The sequence below is a fragment of the Stylophora pistillata genome, chromosome 9 (assembly GCF_964205215.1).
Source record: "Stylophora pistillata chromosome 9, jaStyPist1.2, whole genome shotgun sequence".
NCBI classification, from domain to species: domain Eukaryota; kingdom Metazoa; phylum Cnidaria; class Anthozoa; order Scleractinia; family Pocilloporidae; genus Stylophora; species Stylophora pistillata.
Window position 1 is genome coordinate 4,567,701 of NC_142527.1, and position 20,000 is coordinate 4,587,700.

At 38.1% G+C, this 20,000-nt stretch overlaps 4 protein-coding genes across 6 annotated transcripts in view; 2 read left to right on the forward strand and 2 right to left on the reverse strand.

Annotated features, from left to right (window-relative positions):
* The window catches only part of LOC111338147 (phosphatidylinositol-3,5-bisphosphate 3-phosphatase MTMR6), a 12,009-nt gene extending 5,158 nt beyond the window's left edge, over nt 1-6,851 (reverse strand). Inside the window, exons 1-10 of the mRNA XM_088733819.1 lie at nt 6,711-6,851; nt 5,893-6,009; nt 5,315-5,477; nt 3,726-3,883; nt 3,122-3,250; nt 2,799-2,933; nt 2,092-2,224; nt 1,540-1,652; nt 806-931; nt 14-63 (exon numbers count right to left, since the gene is read on the reverse strand). Coding sequence (XP_088589945.1) covers nt 14-63; nt 806-931; nt 1,540-1,652; nt 2,092-2,224; nt 2,799-2,933; nt 3,122-3,250; nt 3,726-3,883; nt 5,315-5,477; nt 5,893-6,009; nt 6,711-6,734 — 1,148 coding nt within the window. The 5' untranslated portion in view covers nt 6,735-6,851. The remainder of the gene's footprint in view (nt 1-13; nt 64-805; nt 932-1,539; nt 1,653-2,091; nt 2,225-2,798; nt 2,934-3,121; nt 3,251-3,725; nt 3,884-5,314; nt 5,478-5,892; nt 6,010-6,710) is intronic.
* Nucleotides 6,852-6,910: 59 nt separating this feature from the next.
* Nucleotides 6,911-13,006, forward strand: LOC111338178 (nucleoporin p58/p45). The gene is made up of 8 exons (XM_022944610.2): nt 6,911-7,593; nt 7,922-7,978; nt 9,080-9,254; nt 10,035-10,233; nt 10,681-10,763; nt 11,004-11,097; nt 11,649-11,735; nt 12,220-13,006. Exons 1-8 carry the CDS (start codon nt 6,911-6,913, stop codon nt 12,597-12,599), a joined length of 1,758 nt encoding a protein of 585 aa, XP_022800345.2. The 3' UTR covers nt 12,600-13,006.
* Nucleotides 13,007-13,419: 413 nt separating this feature from the next.
* LOC111338179 (coiled-coil domain-containing protein 134) lies at nt 13,420-17,891 on the forward strand. The gene is made up of 7 exons (XM_022944611.2): nt 13,420-13,696; nt 13,800-13,921; nt 14,724-14,808; nt 15,808-15,881; nt 16,126-16,230; nt 17,595-17,669; nt 17,744-17,891. The coding sequence occupies exons 1-7, from the start codon at nt 13,501-13,503 to the stop codon at nt 17,840-17,842; spliced, it is 756 nt and encodes a 251-aa protein (XP_022800346.2). The 5' UTR covers nt 13,420-13,500; the 3' UTR covers nt 17,843-17,891.
* An 802-nt stretch (nt 17,892-18,693) lies between these two features.
* The window catches only part of LOC111338148 (acylglycerol kinase, mitochondrial), a 12,958-nt gene continuing 11,651 nt past the window's right edge, over nt 18,694-20,000 (reverse strand). For 2 of the 3 annotated variants that reach the window (XM_088733821.1, XM_088733820.1), the window contains exons 14-15: nt 19,624-19,676; nt 18,694-19,508 (exon numbers count right to left, since the gene is read on the reverse strand). In XM_088733821.1, coding sequence (XP_088589947.1) covers nt 19,398-19,508; nt 19,624-19,676 — 164 coding nt within the window. In that variant the 3' untranslated portion in view covers nt 18,694-19,397. The remainder of the gene's footprint in view (nt 19,509-19,623; nt 19,677-20,000) is intronic. The other variant, XR_015991868.1, reaches the window with a different exon arrangement.

Here is a 20,000-nt window from a genome sequence, read left to right on the forward strand (position 1 = left end):
AAATCGTTCTTACCTCTCAGTGAACTTGTGTCCAAATGCAAGCCACTCTTTCTCAATCAACACCTATGTTTGTCAGAAACAATAGCCAATAAACACATTTTAGTGTAGCTTTAGAGTTGTAGGAGAGTGCCACTTCTTTTAATAGTTAGTCCCGATGAGTGTCAGGGGTGTAATCAGAAATAAAGGGTGATGCGATTTAATGAAAATCAAACCAAAAGAATTGGAAGCAAATTAATAATGATGCTATCTACGACTCTCTGTCACATGTGATCTAGAGTAGACCACATTGTTGAAGTGGAGGTTCCTAAAAACCTACATTGTGATTGGTTGGTTCCTCTGATATAGTTTGCGAAGGATGATAAGCATAGGAGTCACAGGTGGATATGGATGAACACCAATTTCTTTAAAGACAAAACTACTCAGATTTTTGATTTTCACAAACTTGAAATCTCTTGTAAAGAAACAGTTACAAGTTACAGTCACTCCAACTCCAACTCCAACTAAAACTCCACTGTTGGTGAAAATCAGGTTGTTTCTCTTTGCATCAAGATCACCATCCCTGGATAGTTCCTTACAGCAAAATGTTTAACCCTTAAACTTGTAAGATCTGATGGTGAATTCTCCCCTCTAGCTGCTACATATTTCCTTGTAAATAAGTTATGAGAAGTTAGTGTTAGATCAAGATAACATCTTCTACCTGTGATCAGTTTGAGTATTCTCAGTACCTTTTTTCTAGATAATGCATTCATGTTATAGGGAGAAGTTATATGTTGATCACTTTTGCGTTCAAAGGTTAATCATGTACCTGAAATCCATGCATTGTCCTGTAGTAAGGATCCAACATGATACTTGCTAAAGAGCATGTTTGGGCAGTCCTGTCCCAACCATCACTGCAATGGACAACAACACTGACCTTCTCCTCTACAACAGCCTGAAATTAAACACTTTTTTCAGTAAATGTAATTTATGACGTTTGACTGACATAGGAATGAATTAGTCACAAATTAATATTCTGACAGCAGGTTGAAGAGGTTCGCGTGGCATCACGGTAGTTTTGGATTATGTAAGCGTTTCGCGGGAAATTAAGTCATTCCAGGTCAGTCAGTCTTAAGTTTGACCACTTTCTTTTTTCTTACTTAATGTAATTTTGTTTTACAACTCTCTGTAAAATATCACTGCTTTCATTGAATTTTCTGTGCGATTAGTAGTGTATTTAGGTTTATTTTAATTAACCTTTCCTCGGGGTACAGTGCCGCTGCATTAGATGAGGAATACGTTTACACATATTTTTTTGGCCACTTCTAAAGAGTGGTTTTTTTTAGTGGTTTTTCATATCTGGCGTAGCACAGGCTATTTCGTATAGCCCTTTAGTTTCAGTAAATACTTCCAGTACATTGTAGATTCTAGTAGTAGGATGCGTATAGTACAAGGGTGGCTGACTCAGCCTAAATAAACTTTCACATTGAATATCTCGTCTGAATATAGTCAGAATCCTGGACAGGAGTTGTACAACAAAAAGGCACAGAACAATTATTATACCTTTGCTATAAACACTGAAGTGTCCAACACAGCTTTGATGTGTTTCATCCATCCACTGCTGTCCAGTCCACTTGCTAAAGCTTTGGCTGTTAATTCAGGCGTCTCACAGACCACTAGAGATTAGAAATTGTCAATGGATATCAACATCAGTTCCAAATTTATTCCAAATGCTACGGGTATCTACGATTTCTGTCATAAAATGACCATCTATGTGAACTATGTCTACAAGTCCTTGAGTTCCCATACAAAGTCCAGCCTTTTGCACGAATTGTGCTTTTTATCTGGGTTTTTCTATTCCTTTGTTGAAAAGCCTTTTTTCAGATAATTTCCTCTTTTTTCTTATGGCATCCAGGCATCAAATTGTTGACAAAAAGAACTATACTGAATTTTCTTTTTAAGATTTCAGATCTGAGGTCAAATTTCACACTAAACCTGGGTTATCTTAACCCAGCTTTGAACAACCTAGGCCAGCTCCCTCGTGGCCCTTCCAACCCTCACAGGCTAACTAACTGACCAAAAATGATTTGAAGCTCTAGAAGGCTTATCACTTACACTCTATCATTTTCTGCAGACTCTGTCTCATAACGTGGATATTTTCAATTCCAACAAATTGAAACTTGACATTCTCATAAAAATCAGTACTTTCGTATCCTTTCCCAGCTGCTTTATTTGCCATCGCATTGATCTGCAATGACAGTAACCGCACAACATGAATAAATTATTATTTCAGGGGTTTCATTAAGGGCCGCGCACCAAGAAAATTGACCGGTCGTGAGGACGGTTTTGCCCACATGGTTCGACTATCTGCAGAAAAATTTTATATTATAAAGAAGTTCAGTTCAAAAAGTTTTGCCCATCCGTGAAGACCGGTTGCCCTCCTGTTGAAAACGTTGCTGAAACCCCTGTCATTTGTACAAAATTGTTTTTGATGGCAATGATTGAGTGTTAATCTTCATTCACAGGTGTGTTTGTGAGATTAGACCAGCATTGATAATGGTGATTATTTATATTCTCCATATGAATATGCTCTAATGTGTTTTATGGCACTTCACCAGGGACTTTGGCCAGATTGCAATTGCATTGAGCAGTTTACAATTTTGTTTTTTTGAAAGGGAATTTTAAAACAATGATCCTGTACACTCCTGTAATCATTAGGATTCAAACAAATACTAAGAAGTTTATTCCATATGATTGCTAAGCTTTTCCTTAGTGATCCTGCAAAACATAGGGAAACAAGGACTTAAGAAAAGTTGTCATACCTTTGGTCTTGTGTCAACTATGTACACATATTTGGCATCAGGTGTGGCCTTTGAGATGGCTTGAATGAGACTTTCATCCTCCTGGCATCTGGAGTTAAACCCTGATAGAGGCTGACTACAGCGACAAATTGCTGCCTGAACGTAAAAAGAGTAAAATTTCGATCCATAGACAATACATATGAATTAATTCACGCCTGGAATATTTGACATTTTCTGCTGAAAATGAAATCTTTTACAAAGAGCTTAAAAGACCTTCTTGCCGCAAAGGCTGAGAACATATATCAGTCTAACCTTTATTAAATAATTTTTACATCATATTTTACCTTTGTATCCTTGTAGAGGTAAGATAAAGCTGGAAGTCTGCCTCGACTGCGGAACCTTGAGCTACCAATAAGAACAGGGTTGGAGGCAGAGGCAGGCAGATAAAGAACACTTGGATATGTATCACAGACCTGTATTAACAAAAGAATAGGCCATTTTACAGTAAGTCGTGTACTTAGTTGCTAAGCCTTTGATTCAGAGTGAGGCTGAAGGTGACCTTGTTGTGATAGAGACCTGTATCTACTTAGCATGATAACAAAGTGATTTACATTTGAAAGGCAGCAAGGTTTGTATCATAACAGGGTCAACCCTAGCCTCACTCCCATTCAAAGGCTTGGCAACCAAGCACACAACTGTAAAATGGACTATTGCTGATTGAAGAGTCTCAAAAGAGAGAGAGAGAGAGAGAGAGAGAGAGAGAGAGAGAGAGAGAGAGAGAGAGAGAGAGAGAGAGAGAGAGAGAGAGAGAGAGAGAGAGAGAGAGAGAGAGAGAGAGAGAGAGAGAGAGAGAGAGAGAGAGAGAGAGAGAGAGAGAGAGAGATTGTTAAGAGAATACTGACTGTGTTCAGATAGTTAAAAAAAAGTTATGTACTAATTAAATCTTACTTTGTAGTCTTTATTTATGTGGCTACAACACCATTCATTGTTTGGCAGACCCATGCGTGCATATTCTGACTTGATATCAAATAAGGCCCAACCAGCAGACTGTGTCACTTGCTCACTTTGTGGATTAAAAGAGAAGGCATGCAAGTCTTCAAGTTTCTCTGTAGTGAAGAGGAATTGAAACACCATTATAGAGCAGATCTTTCATTCACTTCTGTGGCATTGTTGCTTACTCAGTTCATGTTTTACTGTCACCAGAGTCTAAAAGCAAATTGCAGCTTCCCAGCCCACTAAGGAAAGAAAGATAGCTCTAAACCCTTTTAAAAACATTTTTCCAATCTTGAGCAAAGAACTATTTTGCCATGTTACACTATTGCTGTCGTTCCCTGTTATATCAGGAATTCATTGGAGGCAAAGTGGCAGAGTGGTTAGGGTGCTGGTCTTGTAATCAGGTGGTTTGGGTCCAAGCTCTCCTCCCTGTTACCCACTGAATTTGATCGTAGTTGTCCTGAGTTCAAATTCTTGGCCGTGGTTTGTATATAACCAACTGGTCTGCTTCTCGCCAGTTGGGAGTTTAGAACACTGTTTATTCACAGTGTTCCAATATCTTTACACAGGCCTTGAAAGCTGTCTTGGGGAGTGGTCAGTTAAGTATACATATATACATAAACACACACTTATACAGTCACCATGACATATCAAAGACTGTTCAGGCATACTGTTCAATCCATATTCTCGCATTTGATTTTGAGAGGAATACATCACTTTGAGCAAATCTATAGGGTACGTAGATTTGACCGATTTTCGTGAAATTTTGCCACAACATTCTTGGAATGATGACGAACAAAAGCGTGTCAGGAAATTTGATATTTGAAATACTTTTTAAGTGGTGTCCATTTACGCAACACCCTTCGCATATTTTTCGCTACTCTAACTTCAGATGTGAATATCTAGACAACCAATCAGAATATAGGAAAAGCCAGACATACTTTTGTTGATTGATGCCTTGTGAATGAGATTGTGCAGCCATTTTTCTCGTGCCGCGGGATCCGATACCGGATAAATCTAATAAAAAGACCCTCGGTCATTTCATGCCTTATTGGCTCCTGACACTTCCTAAATGAAAAAATCGCCTAGATTATATTTTCATCATAAACTGCACTTATTACACTTTGTTTTGATGTATAGTTTGTTAGGGTTTTCTTCAAACTAGCACGCATACGAATTTTTTCCCAAAGGACACCCACGAAAGTAGGAAGTAACCTTAAAGAGCAATTTTAATTTTTAAGTAAATTTATCCACTATTGAATGTTTTCGCTTCCCTCCACCCTGCCGCCAGTTGCATACCACATATAAAATATGCCACTTTCTGAACCAATACCATTTTAAACAAAACCCATTTCAAACTAGGTCACCAAGAATTTCCACCAACTCAAGTTGTTCAAAGATCTCCACTTCAAGATCTGATTGGCTTCTTTTAGTATATTCCTTCCTTTATATTTGCCCTTTCTGGATCTACTTACTGTGAGTTTACTTTGGCAACTCTCGCACAAAAACATCTGTATTGTGTTGAATTATTTGGCAAACTTTACCTGGTTTGGAAAGTTGTAACAATGATGTGTAAATTTCTTGGCTATCTCTATCTCTTGAAATTACAAATGTCACAATCAAGAAAGTCTTGCAGCGAATTTTCAAAGGTGATCCTGCTGCCGTGAGGGGGAGCTTCTCCACTGATGCAATGTGGGAATGTAGAATCTATAGAAATACAACACAATTGAGAATATGTGTACATAATCACAAATAAATGAAGTAAATTATATTTTAATACTGATGATGTACAAGTAAAGAACTACCACTATCTGCTATGGAGTCACCTAGACAACCAATATAAACAAGAACATGAAGTTACAGACATTCATAGTATTCTTAGGGCAGGCAATTGAAAAAGGAAGGTTACTTAACAGCTTTCTTTTGCTTAGTAGGCTCATCAATACTTAATATATAGATGTGGAAATGGCATATGATTGACTGTTTTAACAGTTTTGTTTTTTTTTTTAAAGTAAGTTGTGAGCAGGGAGGAGGGGCTTGCAAAAAAGTGAATTTTTACAGTCCCTTCTCCAATGTGCCAAGCACAGGGTCACATAACTTACCCATGGGTCACATAACTTACCCATGTTTCTTTGGAGCAGTCAGGATCAACAAATAACAGATGAGTAGTTGTCAGGTATAAATTACCCACCGCAGCCTTCTTTTTCCCATTCTTTGTCATTAAGCGGACATTTTCAATCTACATATCAAGAAAACAGTAACAAATAAGAAAAACAGGTTTGGAATCACTTATTGCTGCTTTCATAATATAACAACAAGGCAATCTAATGTTTTTGCCTTTGTTTTTCTTATGAATTATCTAAGAACTGTATGCATGACGCCGTGCTGTGTACAAATCTTACCAAAAACTCTTATGTTTAATTACGTAATCGTCCACTGTTATCTCCTTTTAATTTTTGTTCAAAATAATAACCATTAATAATTGTTCCTGCTGGAAAGATGTTATAGGAGATCGATGTCTACATGTAAGGAAACCTTACTTTTGATTTAGTACGAAGTACACCCAGGAGTCAAAATAGAGGTACATTGAAGTGTTAACGGTTAAAAAAAAAGCAACTTAAACTTCACCAGAATGTTATCTAATATCAGTGTCAGGATAATATGCAGACAAAATTAAGAGTTATTCTGATATGCATCAAGTTGCGTGAGTAGCAACAAATGACAAAATTAACGAGAACTCGTCAGTCTCCAGCTTCCTACCAACCAATCTCTCTATCTCGAATCAAGACAAAAATATTTCTCTGGTATTTTCCAAAACTATAAGTTTGAAACACAATTTCCTTCGGATGAATAAAATGGGAAAAATGCTGCACGAATACCGGTCATATGATCGATGCCGAAATTGGATCTTTTTCTGAGTAGTGATGTCACATAATTTACCTTTGGAGTCTTTATCAGATCCATCCTCGATACGAATAATTCCTCCTTTGAACGTACTCCTCGGATCTTTTAGCAAAAGAATATTTCTTCCTAAACTTCCAGTCGATTTATTAAACCTCCGCCGGCCGCCATATTGAAAAGTACAGCCGCAGTCCCGTGATGCACTAAATGAATTTTATAACAAGGGTTTTGATTCGCTGATGTGCCTCAGGGAAACCATAATGGCGGCAGCGACAACTGGAGGTCTTTTTGGCAGCGGTTCGAAAAGTTTCTCTTTCGGAAGCGCTAGCAGCACTACTGGAACACCAAGTTTTGGTGCTAGTACTTCGACCGGTACTTCGGTAGGAGGAACCGGATTTTCTGCCATTAAACCCTTCGGAGCTTCTACCACTACGACCTTGGGCACGCCGTTTGGTTCATCAGCGGCCTCTTCTGTCGGGGCCACTTCAGGATTCAAATTTGGTGCCTCAGGCCCCACTACACCTGCAACCATTTCTTTATTTAGCGCAGCGAAAACCACGGCAACAGCTCCCACTTTGGGAGCATTTGGACAAACCAGCCAATTAGGACAAAGTAGTGGTTTTACCATAGGGGCAACACCAGCATCTGGTGCAACATCTGGCCTCAATCTAGGAAGTAGTTTGTTCAAAGGAAATACTGCAACCACAACCACAACAACATTGCTTGGGAGTTCTTCAACTGGTGTTGGGTTGGGACTAAGTACTAGCACGGGTATTGGCACATTTACAGGTTTCAATGCAGTAAAAACTATGGCATCCACAAGTACCACAGCCTCTACCACTCTTACTGGCCTGGGTGGGACTGGTACTAGTACGAGTGGTGGAGTCACGGGCACAGCTGGCAACGTCACAGGGAGGGAGGGGTAAGATATCAATATCTAAATTTAACAAAGTTCTAGATCTAATTTTTCCCAGCACATGTATACAGAACATGTGACATTGCTTGAGGGATTGTCTTTTTTGGAAAAGAGACCTTACTGTAATGATTTGATTCAGTGCCCAGGGGACTGATGGTCATTTGTGACTGTCTGTCACAAATTACACAAAATCCCTGTAAGGTTTGATTCTTTTACTTATGGTAATTAAGTTGAATATACTCAATTTTGAAAGAAAGCAATATCTCAGCTACTGATCTGTGATGGGACTTTTCAATGATAAAATCAAATGATATGGTTTTAACTTTTCTTTCAGTGATGTAAAAGATACACCTTTGCCTAATCCTTTGAATGAAATTGCAGAGCACATCAAGTAAGTTTTAGGGGCAATTTATTGAATGATGTGATGTCATTGTCTTGATAAGTTAATGAAGTCTCAAACATAGTTACAGGGTTGATGGTATTAACATCAACAATACAACGATATTGAAAGAATGGCTAAGTTTAGAGTTTGGTTTTTCATCTTGTAAAAGCCTAGCTCAATTCTTGAAGCTTGAAGTTCCCCGGTGAAGTATTAGTATGTTACTCTATCTGTATGAGATGCTAATGTATTCAAGATAGCCCTCAGCAGTCTTGCAGGGTTTCCTTAATACCAAATCTCTCTCTATGATGCCCACACATTATCCAGAAAACAAGGAGTGTATGTACTCAAACTTATCAGGTAGTAGTTGTTATCTTAACTGCCTCCTGGTTAGCTCAATTGGTAGAGCGCCGGACTGTTGTGTGGGAGGTAGAGGGTTCAAGCCCCAGCCGGACCAACACTCAGGGTCTTAAATAACTGAGGAGGATTTGCTACCTTTCTATAATATCAAGAAATGGATAGATATTCTAGTCTTCTCGGATAAGGATGAATAAACCATAGGCCCCGTTTTCTGCAGGGTTAGGGGTAGGAGACATTAATTTCCCATGCATGAGATTACTGTGTGGTGGATGTCCTCCCCTGGGGTGGGATGGGTGGGTTTACTGGGCCCGCAATAATTGGCGCAAGCTGTTGCGGTGTCCCTGCCTGTTGGCAAATCTAAGAAATTAAAATTAAATTAATTAAATCTTGATGTAACAACAAACTCTTATAGCTTGTTAACAAGAGAGATGTGTAGCTCCTAGAGGGGAGAACTGACAATCAGATTTTCATAGGAAAGTGTTCAATGGTACCATCTGCACTCCTGGGTTGAAAGAAGCTTAGTGAGAGTGGATGGTCCTACCATGGAACACAATACACTGACACAGAATATCTGGCTAAAGTTTTGTTGTTATCCTTGTTCATTTGCAACAATTTGTGGTAAGAGATATCTTCCACTGTGATAGATCAGTAGCATCTGAAATGCATACCTCTGCGGCTTTGAAGATTCTGAGTAGTTTGGCTCTTGGAGGGATGACTGTTTCATTCCTCTAAATTGCTGTTGTTTTGTCGTAGAAAATATGTCAAAGAACAAAAAGAATACAAAGATGAGATTTCCAGAGCATCAGGAAGTTTATTAGATAAAGTAAGAGAAGAAACCATTGCCCTTAGACAGGCTTTAGCCCTGGTATCTAACAGTATTCAGCGAGATGGATGTTCTGTGGAAAACCTCAAAATTGATGTATCCCAGGTAAGTTTCTCTGCTTTTAAGTGGAAGAGGACTTTTTCTATGCTTGCAGAGCCTTATCTAAACACTTGGGGTCTGCAAGAATTTTTGTTAGTTATTCATCCTAAGAATACTTCCAAGCCCTTTCCCTCTACCTCAGTGTTTCGAGAAGACTTATTTCCTGCTAACCGCTTCCTGGTTAGCTCAATTGGTTAGAGCGCCTGATTGTGTTTTGTGGGAGGTTGAGGGTTTGAGCCCCGGCCGGACCAATACTCAGGGTCTTAAAATAAATGAGGAGAATTTGCTACCTTTCTATAATATCGAGAAATGGATAGGTATTCTAGTCTTCTTGGATAAGGATGAATAAAACCGTAGGTCCCGTCTCCTGCAGGGTTAGGGGTAGGAGACGTTAATTTCCCAATCACGAGATTACTGTGTGGTGGATGTCCTCCCAGGGTGGGATGGTGGGTTACTTGCATGCATGTTGTAAAGCGCTTGGGAGCATCTTCCTATGGTCCACAAGCTATATAAAGAATGAATTATTATTATTATAAATTATTACTACTACATAAGTAGGGTTCATTACTGTGAGGATTGCTTTCATGCATTTCATTAAACTGCAGTACACATATATGATTTTCGTATAATCAAATTCATTGAGTTGAAAATTTGTTTCACTAGTTCTTTTTATATAACTGTGAAATAGAAGTTGCACATAGCATTAGGTGAATTTGTTTCTGATAGTTTTAACTCCTTGTTTATGAAAATGAAATTGGAAACATGAAACTTTCTTTTGATCTCCAGGAGCTGAAGAATGCTGAAATTGCACAAAGAACCAATGATATTCCTCAACCCTTACAACACGAGAATGTGGCTCCTCAGGAGTATTTTCAGCGCTTGGTGGAGTCATTTGAAGAAAGGATGTTGATGTACAGGAAGCAAATTGAGATTATGGAGAGCCATCTTGCTTCCATGTCCCAAGGGCAAACATTGACCCCACAAGGTGTGTGTTGAGCATGTCTACAGAGGATCTCAGAGCTCCAAGCTCAACCTCTTTTAAATCACAAAATGGTCATCGGGAATTTTATATATCAGAAAAATTTTTCTTGGGGGTTTACACAACATCTGACTGCATAATAATTGAGTAGCTAGAGGCAATATTTTTACAACTTGCAGAAACAGAGCATCGTATATAGTGTTGTATGCAGATAGTTGCGACACTTCTGCTGATGATCTTAAACACAAAGTTTTAAAAATTTTACATCTCGCTGCAAAGTTAGTTGCCATTGAACAAAGTGGTCATAAGTTATGTCACTGGATTATCCCAAATATTGGTGTCTGTGTTTTTCTGACTAATAACACTTACCACTTAAGTGTTTGACTGTTTTGGTCATCAAAACAGTAGCAAGTAGAAAACTTAGTTGTTTTCTGGTTTGTTTTGTTTATTCAGATCTTTCTGAGGTTATGCACAAAGTGCATGAAACATTTATCGCTCTGGCAGCCAAACTACATGAAATCCATGAAGCTGTGAAGGTAAAAATTCCAAGCCAAATGTTATTTCATTGTTCTTTCATAGTGGTTGGTAGCTCATGCCGCAACAAGCTCTAGATAAAGACAGATAATGAGGAAAGTTCAGCCAGATTTCATTTGTTCAGTTTTCAGTGATCTTTCTTATCTGTTTCCTGTTTCTCAGATTGAAAAACAACAAACCAGGTTAACAACACTAATTTTGCTCCTGTTTCTAACATTTGATATTTTTATAATTCCTCACAGTTGCAAAAAGAACATTACCTTAATTACAGAAGGGCTTACTTTAAGGACAGTACAGATATTTTCTCAAGCAGTTCAAAGGATTTATCAAAGACCAGTAAGTGTTAAGCATGTTAGGTTCGGGGTTGTAGGCAGTGGAAACCGGTCAACTGTCTGACCATTTTGCTTTGGCTTCTCTGTGAATTGTGATCCAAGACAGAAAAAGGGAAGTTTTTAACTCATCCTAACATCAATATCTGGCTTAAAAACATTTCTCAAATGTGTCCCAGAATGCTGGAAGTCTACTTCTCAGAGTGCATTGCTAAAAAAAATACAATAGGCCATGCCTTCAAGGCAAGCATAATTCAATTCAGCCACTTACTCAGTTTGGATTATACACTTACTACATTTTCTAATGACAACACTGAAGGTTACAATTTTTTCTTTGGCTTTGTTGGTAACTATCTGTTACAAGCAGACCCCTACTGGCATGAAACAGGGTAAGGAGAAACAAAAAAGTAAGCAGACGAGTTTTCAGTTTTTCTTGTTTGAAATCACTGAACTACAAGTATTTCTACAAGTAAATGAAGTAAAACTTTCCATCCCTGGTGTTTAAATCATGGACACTTTTGTAAAGTAAATCATATACTTTTATCTAAAATTTATCAGGTACAGAACTTAGCCTTGGCCCCAGTCCTTTCAGGGTATCATCCAACAACTCAGCCTTGGGTGTGGTAGCTACGGCAAATATGGCAGGTATGGAGAGGGAGTGTAAGTTTTACATAATGTATGTACAGTGTAGTCAGTGTGGTACAAACAAAGAACCATGACACAAAGAGCAGATTATCAGGGAGGGCACAAAATGAAGACTGACAAAGCATTGCCCAAGTTTTAGACATATTTTGAATACGAAGTAATTTCATAAGTAATTTGGATATATGAACAAAGTTGAAATGGTAAATTGGCCACTGTAATGATTACAAAAGCTGACGTTTCGAGCGTTAGCCCTTTGTCGGAGCAAATGACGAAGGGCTAATGCTCAAAACATCAGCTTTTGTAATCGTTACGGTGGCCAATTTACCATTTCAACTTTGTTGATATATCCAAATTATTTCGTTACTCCCACCGACGCAGCCCCAAACAGTTTCTTTCGAAACTCTCAGCCCTAATTTCATAAATACTTCCCTTTTGTACTGTGGCTGCATTGATATCAAATATTGCTTTTCTTTTGTTTTACAAGCTCCAACATTTGGCCTTAACACTCTTCAGACAAATACAACAGGTCTAGCAGGATCTTTAGGAGCTACAGGAACACCTTCCCTCAGTAATCCATTTGGGACCACGCCAGGACTTGGTGGTACTAATATAACAGGAGCCAGTACATTTGGGTCATCCCTAGGTGCTGGTACTTTAGGAACCACTGGACTTGGTGCCTCTACAGGTCTCTCTGGGGGGTTTGGCACCCCATCTCTAGGGGCTCCATCAGGAGGAGCTTTTGGCTCCACAGGGACAGGCCTAGGGGGCAGCACATTTGGTGCAGGGACATCAGCATTTAGTGCACAACCTAGGTTTCAGCTTCAAAGGCCGCCAGCTGGGAACAAAAGAGGGAAAAGGAGATAAAAGAATGGCTGTGAATAGTTGGAGTGAGAAAAACTAGAACCAAGCCATATAGCTTGCATTAATTGACCTTTGCTTATTTCTTAGATTGTTTTAGTCTCTTTTGAGTACTGAAGTTAAAACAAGAGCATATTCTCGCCACATAGTGGTTATTCTCTTCTGCTCATAGATGTGTACAAATATGCGAATGTATGTTTAAGATGTCTGTCCATTCCTGGACTTTTGATTCCTTTGGTTGTTTGTAGTGAATACTGCTAATCTCTTTTAGCTAGTTGGCATTAGAACATAGATTTGTAATTTTTCGTAGAAATATTTAATTTTCTCTAATCAAAGGTACTCTTTTTTTCTCTACTTCCCTGACTTCATTTACACTTTTCACACTTGCCCAAAATAAAAAGAGTTCCTGTTTACTGGTTGGTTGTTGTTTTCATGCAGCCTATATGAAAAAAAAATAGGCTTTCATACAAATGGAGTCTCGTTAGAGGGAGGGAGTCATGCTCAAGAGCAGAGGCGCGACAAAAGACGGTAGGCGTCACCTTTTGCGTTTTTTAGACCAGCTAAGGTTAGTGTAAGGTGGGCGTGAGTCGAATATTAACTCCAGGAAGTGCAATTCTCGTGTGAGATAAAGAGCGCGGCAGAAACGACGGCAAGCGTCATTTTTTTCCGTGCTGGGCGCTCCTTTCGCCATCCCTTAGCTTGCCTAACAGACGCAACAAAAAAAAATGACGCCAGTTCGATATACTGGCTTTCGGTTACTTGTTCGTTATCGTTTTTAGACGGCTCGATACCCTCCCGAATTTTCTTAGCCCCAGTAGAGAAGATGAGATCTGGATACGAGCTTTCCGTAGAACTTCGTAGGGGTAGGGTGGGGGAGTTCCTATCAACTTGGAGTTGAGGTTCGGCCATGTGGAGAAGCGCCATCTTTTGGTATTGGAAGTACTATTCTGAAGATAAAGCGATGAGGCCGCTGCTCGATTGCCTTTTCGTTATTATGTATGCATCAGTCTCTGTCATGGCAAACGAGGAGTCTATAGGCAACACTACAGAGAGACCAGCAAAAGATAAATCATCGGACAAAGACGACGTACAGATTTCAGTTTGTATCCTTTGACTACACGTTTTAAATAACGGTAACTTTTAATCAGAATCGAACCCTAAAATTCAAGTCACATTTACGTGTTTCCTTGACTTGAGTTTTTTCAGATCGTGCAATTTTCAAGCAAAAACGCGGAGAGCAAACTCTCGCTGCAGAGAGTATACTAAAACTCAATGACTACTCCAAACAATATAAAATGGTTGAAATTGTTCTTGAAAAATTGTTTACGGTAAGTTCTAGGTCTTACTTGTTACAACCGAGGTTGAATGGAGCTTATCATTCACTAGCGCTTTTAGAGTTTAATAAGTGTTGGTTAGAGACCTTGAAATGCAATTCCATTTGAAATCAGGTGACACTTCAGAATTATAAGTTTATTTTTAAAGTGGCTATATTTTATATATTCATCTTGACACGTTTGATTCCCGTGAAAAGAGCACCAAGCCTCCTACGGGTTTGACGTGATCTGTTATGGGACTGTTGGCATACAGCATGAATAATTTCTTCAATCCTTTCACTTCTAAGATCTCATTAGTAATTCTCCTTACTGTCTGCCATGCAATTCTTATGAGGTTAGTTCAGAGAAGTTGTTTTTCAATCAACCAACAATCCCCTAATTAAATTTTTTTTTTCATCACTTGTTTGCTTGATATTGTAAGGAGAAATTGTGCCTTGGTCACTCATGGGAGTTTAAGGGTGGACACATTGCCTGATTTAAAATTTTAGACCCAAAATTGACGTAATATTATATTTGTAATTATTTACATCTTATTTGTAGAAACTTAAAGCAGATTTTATGATCAACTTGTTGTCATTTCTTAAATACATTTTACTTACCAAACATGACTTCTGTTTTTATAATTTATCCTTAAATTTTTTAACACAAGTCATCTTGCATGTCAGTTATTTTAAAACAAGCCTTTTCTCATTTGCAGTTTGTGTATAAATGTAGAAACTTACTGATGTGATATCATTAATGAGTTTATTCTTGTGTATCAATCAGTAAAATATTTTATTCTCTGTTTGTCACACAGGTATTACAGGATGCAAAGGTGAAAGTAACTGCATCAAGTTATATACCTGGACAAGCATTTCCTACAGAAAAATCAGAGTTAGAAGGTATTTAAATTCCTTCATTATCCACCCATGTTAGGTTTCATTGTAGTGCCATTACAAGGAAAATCTATAGACTGACTGAGGTAAAATGTTGAAAACCTGGGCCGGGTTGTTTGAAAGGGGGTTAATGCTAATCTAGGATTAACAGTTGATCTTGGCTTAAATTTTCGTTGAGAAGAGTGTGGATGAGAGCTAAAGGTTTTGTTGGGTCTTCTCTCAATATGATTCAGAACTAATGGGAAAAAATACAAAAGAAAAATCCCTTTGCAGATCTACAGAACTTAATTTAAAATTTACACTAACCTGGGTTAGCTTAACCATGTTTTGAACAACCTAGACAAGGAAAAGGGGCTTACAAAAATGTGGGAAGGGTCTAAAGGGCCAGTTGTTAAAAGAAGGTCTAACTGAAACCACAGTTGTACACTTGTAAGCAGTGGCAAGGCTGTGCTCTAAGAAAAATTGAAGAGAGCCCAATGCTCTGAAACAGTGAAATCCAATGTGCCCTGCATATGCTTTTTAAGAAAAAACTAAGATTCCTGAGTTGCCCAAGAGGAAAAGTAAGGTGCCAGGGCATTAATGGACCACAGCCCCGAGTGGACCTTAGGCATGCACTGTAACAGGGTTGATGTAATTGAATAAATGTCCTTCCGCTGTTAGCTTTTGGCCCTCTTGACTCTGTTCACAAAAATAAATGTTCAGATAAAAGCTTCAGCAAATTTTTGATTTTTTACAATTGATTTACAACAATTATTGATTTACAACAATTTTGAAGTTAGTTACAACAAGTGAAGTTTATTTTAAAGTTACCACAAATTCGAAGTTAGTTTCGAAAACAGTTTTGTTAAACCATGGCTAAACTTTGTTTGAACAACTAGCAATAAGCACGAAAGTGAAAGAGAGCTGAAAGACAAAAGCCTCTTAAAGTACCTTGCTCATTTCTCCCTCTCTTGTTCCATTTTGTTGCCCCCACAATGATTTTATATTTATTTAAACCATTTCCAGCATTAGCAAACGTTTTGGAGAATACTGCCTTGTTTGGAGATATTCTTTTGCGATTGCCTGATGTAACATACAAGGTAAGATTTTACCATCATCATACAATAGAATAGTGTCTTGGCATTCCAAAGAAATCCATTTTTGAGTAATGTAAAAGGCAAAGTGCATTTTGTAGGTGTGAGTATAATAAACCTGGACTCATGCTTGATAGAAATCATCACATTTTTCAGTGTTTCATTACTTCTCAAGATTTTAGGGCAAAAAGAATTAAGATCTTTGTAAATTGTTTCATGTTCATTAATTCTTTTATTGTATTTCCTGAAGGTATACACCAAATCCAAAGACTGGGAACTTTTGGCTAGATGGAGTTTAAGCTTTTGCAATGAAACTCAAATTTATGATGAAACAGACTCAAAGTTATTGTATTTGGTGAGTAATAGTTTAAAGGTGGGCATTGCTTTCTTCATGTGTGGGTGAACTGGAGCAAAAATTTACTGCAGCTGTTAGATAAGTCCAGAAAGTCTTGTACACAAGTCAAATTGCCTACATAAGAGCTCATCTCATTTTCCTTCACATAAAGGGATAGCAGTGGTGGTACCTATCCCCCTGTCATAGTAGACCATTGCAGGTTGGAATCTTTTTAAAAGGGGAGTGGGGTATACCTTGTCTCACCCAGGGTATTTTGTAACTGATTGTCATTTCAACATTCCCACTGTTTCACTAAAAGTGACATTTTGTTGGCTGAGCAGTAAGTGATACATAGCAAGTTTATTCTCTAGTAAGTTTGATTCCTTTTTTGTTCAGTTGACTTCAAAGAAAACATTCCACAAAGAAAGGGAAGAGGGTCATTGACCCCCTCAGTTAGTCTACTGTGACAGTCAACCAGTAACCATTTCTACTCCTGGATGGAGAGAGAGGCATTGTGGGAGTAACATGTCTTGTGCAAATTATAGATTTCTACTCGGAAACTGACCGCTACTCACTTAGGGCTAAGGATTTTTTAACTTTAAAGAAGAAATATGCTAGAACTAATAACTTAAAGTATAGTTTTTTCCATGGAATTACTGACCAGTGGAATCAACTACCAGTAGACATTCGTGTTTGTGATAATGTAAATATTTTTAAGTCTTGAGTTAGGAAATTTTTCCGTGATTCTTAAGTAGCTATTATATTTATATATTTTTAGGTGATTTTTTTTTTTATATGGGGTACAAGACTTCTTTGGAGTTCATCCTTTGGTTTTTTCATCCATAGATTGTAATATATAAATAAATGACAAAGACTGTACAATCACTTGAGACTTTTCAGTCTGGCTTTGGTTGTTTGCAGGGTGGATATAACTCTATCCACTGGATAAATCGCTATCCAGAGGAAAGCGCAGTGTATTTTGGAACACTTATCCACCGGACAGCAATTTATCCACTGGATAGTGTTATCCGTTCTTTGAACAACCAGGGCCTGGACTACAGGACACCCATCTTCAGGGTACTACATTCCCCACTAGTTTTACATGAAGGCCTGAGTTGACCCACCTGACTGAACAATTGTTAGTCAGAATTTATTTGAGTGTCACTTGCAGATTTCCTTGTCTTTTAAAATGAATTTTTTGTATTAATTTAATTATTTTCTTCTCGTCAAGTTCAACGAGACAAGGTGCTCAATATTCAAAGAAAGCCACAGCGGGTCTTTCGCTCTTTTCTACTCAAGATAATTTGTAGATGTGGCATGTTACAAAGTCAAGCATGCTATGCAATGAAATGACTACTGAGTTTGTTTCTTCCTTTTGTCCGTAGATGGCGCAAGAGTTGAGACTTGTACCAAGAGATCCAAACTACATTAATCCATATAGGAATGTTGGAAACAAAGAGGTTTGAGGAAAATGCCCTTTTTGTTTTATTTTCATTGTTTTTAATATTTCTTACATGTTTTATTTTAACTTTAGAGTTTGAAAGATGCTGAGAGTAAAGAACAGACTTTAAAGAAAAAGAAAAAAGAGAAAAAGAAAAAAAGAGGCCCAAGATTAAGCCATGCTGAATTGTAATCATTTTTATTGTTAGGACTCCTTGTTGAAATAAAAACTTTTAGTTAGATTGTTGTGTTAAAGAAATAAAGCTTTGGTACTTGACTAATAACACTAGTGGAGGTGCGGTGGCCTCATGGTTGGTGCGTTTGACTCTGGATCAAGTGGTCTGGGTTCGAGCCCCGGCCGGGACATTGTGTTGTGTTCTTAGGCAAGACTCTTTACTCTCACAGTGCCTCTCTTCACCCAGGTGTTTAAATGGGTACCGGCAATTTAATGCTGGGGGTAACCCTGTGATGGACTGGCATCCCATCCAGGGGGGGAGTAGAAACACTCCCAGTCGCTTCAAGCTACAGAAACCGGAGTTAAGCACTGGCCTAATGGGCCACTAGGCTCGTAAACAGACTTTACCTTACTTGACTAATACCACTGGTTTTGGCATGGCATGGCCTGAGCCCAATTGCCTTTGTGAATCTGGTTATTAGAGGAAACCATCCAAGTCAATTACCATTACTGCTTTGATTTTGTACTAGTATGCTACAGAACAGCAAAAATACAGACTTGAAATACAGACAGAAAGCAGAGCCAAAAAATGGCCACACTGAACAATCCAAGTGAATAAAGGCTGATAGTTTCTAGAGAAGCTGTTTGGGGCTGCGTCGGTGGGGGTAACGAAATAATTTGGATATATCAACAAAGTTGAAATCATTATGGTAAATTGGCCACCGTAATGATTACAAAAGCTGATGTTTCGAGCGTTAGCCCTTTATCGGAGCCAATTTACCATTTCAACTTTGTTGATATATCTAAATTATGAACAATCCAAGCTTTGAGTTGTTTTTTTATCCTTTAAGCAAAACTTTTTGCCCGACCACATTGTAACCGTTTTTATTCAACATGAAGGACACTTTTATAGTGTGTCCATGACAAAAAAATGGTTTGGTTTGCATTTTATTCTTCTTTCGCATGCACTTTATGCGACCAATATCACTCTCAGGTAACGTCGTATCAAAACGATGCAGTTTAAAAACTAGAAAATAAAGAGGAATAATGAATCCCTTATTGAGTAGTTTGACATTTAATAGGAACGGACATTTTGCTCATCTCGGCACCTACTTTTTCAATCCCTGAATGCACCTCCTGCCCGTATTATATGTTGAACCATCAACTAAGGTGTATGTAACAAGAAATACACAAATAATCAAATGTAAACCTGAAAAGATGAATGTAAAGAAACTCACAGAGATAGAAGCTTTGGGAGTTTCTGGCAGATACTTGCAACATGTCAGCCCCTTGCTAGATAAATGTTTGCTAGAATTGTATTTTTAGACCAATCTAAGTGAGTTTATGATTTGTAAAAAGTCAAGTTTTTCTGCAAAGCATGTCTTAAATCATTTTGCCACATTTATCAGGGCCACTTTTCTCTGTAACAATATTTATTTCAAGCAATGAATTCCTGGCAAGTTATTTTCAGAATACCTATTTACATTTACTTATCAACAATAACATTTGACAAAAGGAAGGCATTCACTCATAACCATTTCTCTTTACCAAGCACATCTACAAACACTGCAGCTCAACTCTGAATCTTGTGTGGATTGAAGAAGAAGTGAAGTTTGTTTGGAAGAGGTGTTATTGTTATTGCTTTCGCTTCAAATGGCTCCCCATCAATTGAAAACCATGACAGCTACAAAGAATGAAGGAAACATTAGATACCCTATGTCTGCCAAAAGAGCTGCCGGGTCGAATGAATATTTTACCTACAAATGTTCACACCACCTGAAAATAAAACTTCCATATACCTTTTCATCTTTTGGTTCCAATTTTAGCTGTTTTACCCTCAAAGATTTGCATCCTGAAATAGTAAATTTTAGTTATCAGAAGTAAATATGTAAATTACAGTGTCTTACAAAGATTTCCAAGCCTGGGAAAGTCCATAACAGTACAAAAGAGTCAACATGTAAAATTACAATCAGAGATATAGTTTTCTTATGTGTGTTTGATGCAGCCAATCAGCTGCTGACACGTCCCTCACCTTTCCTGCCACTCATGAGGTATCTAGTTAATATACACTCAAAGAGAAATTCCATGTCTACAAGCACCCATTTATTTTATCCTCTATCTACAGTGGAACCTTAATTTAATGAAGTGCCAAGGGTCTGGAGAAATTGGTTCATTA